The sequence below is a fragment of the Amphimedon queenslandica genome, unplaced genomic scaffold, assembly GCF_000090795.2.
Source record: "Amphimedon queenslandica unplaced genomic scaffold, v1.1 AMPQUscaffold_11660, whole genome shotgun sequence".
NCBI classification, from domain to species: Eukaryota; Metazoa; Porifera; class Demospongiae; order Haplosclerida; family Niphatidae; genus Amphimedon; species Amphimedon queenslandica.
The window spans coordinates 980-6,098 of record NW_003548098.1 but is presented as its reverse complement, the minus strand read 5'-3'; the positions used below and the strand labels follow the sequence as shown (position 1 = coordinate 6,098).

Genomic DNA, 5,119 nt, shown 5'->3' with positions numbered 1-5,119 from the left:
TTGGTTATACAGCAATTTCTCCACTTCTTGCTTGGAAGAACGATATATGAAGGCTAATCACTCGAGATAGGTAAGCTGCATTGACGCGCAAGAAGCACCAATCGATAGAGACTTGTAAAAGCAATTTTTTGATATGATGATATAATTTTTAAAATTTTTTGTTAAGGTTGATATTTTTAGACCACGTCACAATTAATGATTAATGCAACAAGTCATGCTATTAGGCTTGACTACACTGTAAAAAATAAAGTGTGACTTACACACCATTTGAGGTGTGTTAAGTTTGTCCCTGCTGGCACACCCCGATTTGGTGTGATAAACACACCAGTGGGCTTTTCACACACTATGAAGTGTAAAATCACACCAAGATGAGAGTGCAAACCACCTCGATAATTAACCCATTGACACAATTTGACAATTCTTATTCAATAATAATACATGTTTAAATTGACAAAAAATTAGTTGTTTTTAATACAAGAAATGAAATTGCTAACAGACACTGGTACCTTAGCATGATTAATATTCAACAAAACAATTTCAAAGAAAGTAAACACATTAAGACCCTTAGAATAGCAAATATCAAAAAACGAAAAACACTGACAACAAGGCAAAGAGAGTCTCTAATTTCAACCTCACAAAGAATGCTTTGATCAACAACTACATATATCTGTGTACGAGCTTGAAAAGTTCCAACAACAAGATGTGGCTCCTTTTGATTATGATCTCTAATAACCTCAGAAGGATGACATGATTCCTATAACTAATAATGTAAATAAGACTTTTAGGTTATACTTTATGACATACCGGGCAGAAGAGGACCATTTTCTCATGACATGGCTTGGATTGTGAATCTGGCAACAAGTAAACCAACAAGCAAAGTGATACTATGGCATTATCTATAACAAGAAATGTGATTAGCACTGACAAACTGCTGTAAAATTACTTACTACATTCATCCAGGTTTCCACATATTTCTGTAATAATACCTCGTAGTTGACCATTAGTAGCTTTTTCTACTTGTGCGTGGTCAATAATTTTTTGAGACCAGATGCCACACCAGGACTCTCTAACAAGTGTTCGCAGTTGTTCCGTTCCACAAATCATTTCCATTTCCTTCATAAGCTACATGTACATATATTATTGTTATAATTAATACATATATCATACCTGATCTCCTTTTAGAAAAGGGTACTTCATCAATATTTCTGAGGAATGACAAGGAGATTCTGTTATATCCTTACGACGCATTGGAAAAGTTTGTGCAATTAAAGCAGTAAGAACAGCCTGATTTCTTTTTTCCTTTCTAGAAAATTCAGCTTTTATTTGATTATTATGTCTTTCAAATGATGTTTCATCTTCACCAGCTGGTATAGTAGGAGATGGTAATACAGTAGGCTTAATATTAGATGAAGTACCACCACTTGATTGGCTGGATGAAGGTTTTCGTACAGTTTTAAGTCGGCGGAACTCTTTGAAACGATTAGTGTTTGCACAATGGCCCCCTATCAATACATGTATAAAGAAAAATGTTTGAATATAATATGAAATGTACAGAAGGTGTTCCTGTTAGTGATTTCATAAAAGGATATTTTCTGATTATTTCCATTGCTACTTGAATAAATTCTTCCTTAGTGGGATATCTATAATTAAAAATAAAAATACTTACGTGCATTAAAATAATAATAAATTAAAAATAATCAACATACTGTTTATATGAAAACATACAAGATGCTACAGAAGATAAAAAATGCTTTCGTGCCTCTGTTGTCATTTTTCCTGATTTTAAGCACATTTCAACTTCTGGACGATAGTTAACAGGAAATATAAAAGGATGTGGGAGAGGCTTTTCTTTTTCCTTACGCAACACAGCCACAGGTATATCCATTTTAGGCTTCTTTACTTCCTTTAGACTACATGAATTTTCACTAATAGCACTTCCATTTTCTTCATCGTCATCAGAATCAAGGATACGACGAGGTCGCTTCATTTCTATTCCAGAGGGAGTAGCAGTGAACTCCACTGAAGAAGGCGAAGTGACTTCTGCAGATGGTGAAGCAACCAGTACTGTTGGTGTAGTTGACACTGACACATCAGATTCGTCTTGTCTCTATAGAATAAATTATTTTGATTCATTAATTAAGCACACATATTTAAATAAGCTCAGCTGCTCTTGCCCACCCACCTGCATTAACCCCACATGTAAATTGAAATTAAACTTTGATAAAAGAAAACTAACTTCATTAAAATCACATAAAGATGACGCCACACTCTGATCTTTCAATAAAGGCTGTACAACCATCTTCAGCTTGTCCTTGTGATTTATGAAGTCGTCATCAGTTAGATCAACATATGCATCCCGGTCTGGATCATACTTTTGAAAAATTAGATCAAGTTTGATGTTTGGACCAAATTTGAAAAGATGAAGGCACCGTTCTTTAAGCAGCTGGATATCAGCATCATGTGATAACTTGACGATCTTGTTTAGGTTGTTATAAGATACCATTATACTCTTATTAGCACCTGTAGTACCGCCAAACTTCCATCACAGAACAAGCTGGCTTGGTAACAAACACTTAACACTGACAAGTGACAAACAGCTCAACACGTGATGGTGCTAATTATTCTATTTAGAGCTCAGTTAATTATTGGCAATTGCCACTTGGAAAGGCGTGGCAAACGACATGGCCACTTCTGCAGGATTTACATGTTCCATTTGTCTCACTTATACATCCTCAAATATAAGTGCAGTATTACGACACATTGGTTCTATACACTCTCATGAACCAGGATTTCTTGTAAGGTGTGGTATTAGTGGATGTTCAAGGACATACTCCAATTACCATTCTTTTCAAAAACACATTCGACGTAAGCACTACCATTTTTCTCTAGCTCTAGAAGAAAATTTGTAAAGTAATGACAATGAAGATCTAGTTAATGATGTTGATTATACTGCCACTGTTTCTGACACTGAGATATTTAATGATGGAGCTACTCAGGAAGAAGAAACAGAATCAATGTGTGCGGTACAGAGGGTCTGGTATCAATGAAACAGAAAAGTGCAATATTGTTTACGTTAAAATGTAAGGAAGTTAGGCAAATATCACAGCTAGCTTTAAACGATCTTCTTGGTGATGTCTCAATCATAGTACAGCAAACAGTAGATTTATTGCAATCAAAAGTCATAAATACTTTACATCAAAAGGGATTGCCTACTGAAGAATTGTTACAACTTTTTATGGATGAAGAGCTGAGAGCTCCATTTAGATGTTTGGAATCTTCTTATATGCAGAAGAAGGCATATACTTCACTTGGTCTAGTCGTAAGTTATTACTAATGATACCGCATAGCTAAGTAATGTTTTTTTTCTGAAACAGGAACCAGTACAAAGGGAATTGGGACAAACTTTAAAGAGAAGGGGCAAGCGTTTCAAACTATGCAGTGAATATGCTTATGACATACCTTTAGAAAAGTCATTACAACAGTTACTGTCAAATTCAAGTATATTTGATCAAGTATATACATACATTTCTCAGCTACTAAGTGATTGTTTATTGTACAGGTTATGAGTGGTCATTGCCAAAATGACAACCTTTTTGAAGATTACTGTGATGGTAGCATTTTCAAAAATCACCTACTTTTTTCTGTCAATCCAACAGCTTTACAAGTGATGCTCTATTATGATGATCTCGAAATCTGTAACCCAATTGGTTCTCGAGCAAAGAAACACAAAATTGGTAAGTTTATTTGTTTTAGTTATTTAATAATTTCAATGCTTTCAATTTAAAGGAGTTTTTTATTATATTTTGGGAAACATACCACCAAAATGGAGATCATCACTTAAAGTTATACAGCTTGTTACAATTGTACGCCATTCATTAATTCATGAGTATGGGATTGACAAAATACTTCAACCTTTTATGGAAAGTATCAAAAAGTTTGAAAAAGTAATTAATAACTGCATGAATTGTATCACAATGGTTTTTTGTTCAAACAGGCAGAAGGGGTTGATCTTAATATTAATGGACAGCAGCATAATTTTCGTGGAACAATTACAATTGTTTGTGCTGATAATCTTGCTAGTTGGTCACTTGGTGGTTATAAAGCTTTGGCATCAGCTTTACGTAAATGTAGATTTTGCATGGCCATTGCTGAGGATATGTCATCTAAAGTAAGCATTTTTTTTCTTTAAAGTTGGTATGTATGCATACTCTAGTTCCTTTCAGAGGAATTTCAGCCACGGACACGTATCACACATGCAAATCATGTTACCCACCTCGCTGGACCATTGCATGACCACATTGCTACGACGTATGGCATTGTCAGAGACTCAATCCTCAATCAATCGCAATTCTTTCATGTGACTGAAGGTCTTGCACCTGACATTATGCATGATATATTGGAAGGTGCTTTACAATATGAGACTAAAGAATTGCTGATATATGTAACACAAGAAAGACGACTTATTTCACTCTCATTTTTGAATCAACAAATTGAAAGTTTTCCTTATGGATATTGTGATAGTTCAAATAAACCTTCAATCATTACTCTTACTTCTCATGATCATAGTCTAAAGCAATCAGGTATGTTGATTATGATGCATGATTCAGTGTTATACCTCATTCTATTATAGCAACACAAATGTGGTGCTTGGCCAGATTGTTGCCTTTATTAGTTGGAGAGTTCATACCTGTAGGTGAACCTCACTGGGAAAACTTCTTGCTTTTGCTAACAATTGTTGAATATGTGTTTGGACCAGTCACATCAGAGGATGTTGTTCCTTATTTAAAAGACTTAATAAGAGAACATCACGAAAATTTCTGTCAGCTTTACCCTAATGCTTCTATAATTCCTAAAATTCATTATATAATACACCTTCCGGAGTGGTTACTGAAGTAAGATAAAATATGATACATTAATAACTCAATTTTTTACTGTGTCTTATACATGTATTCATGGCTAATTGCAAATGGTGTTATACATGTAGATAGAATTATATGCATAGTTATTGTACATTGTAAGTACAGCTATATTTTAAAAATTTTATTTTAGTTTTGGACCAGCAAGTCGGTATTTGTGCATGCGTTTTGAAGCCAAGCACAGTTACTTCAAATCACTTGCT

The 5,119-nt window shown here is 34.4% G+C and overlaps 1 protein-coding gene across 1 annotated transcript; it reads left to right on the top strand.

Moving 5' to 3' along the window:
- Nucleotides 1-3,235: 3,235 nt before the first annotated feature.
- On the top strand, nt 3,236-4,518 carry LOC100636977 (uncharacterized). Its single transcript, XM_020005188.1, has 7 exons — nt 3,236-3,319; nt 3,375-3,512; nt 3,560-3,734; nt 3,787-3,944; nt 3,995-4,168; nt 4,214-4,441; nt 4,498-4,518. The coding sequence occupies exons 1-7, from the start codon at nt 3,236-3,238 to the stop codon at nt 4,516-4,518; spliced, it is 978 nt and encodes a 325-aa protein (XP_019860747.1).
- Nucleotides 4,519-5,119: the final 601 nt, after the last annotated feature.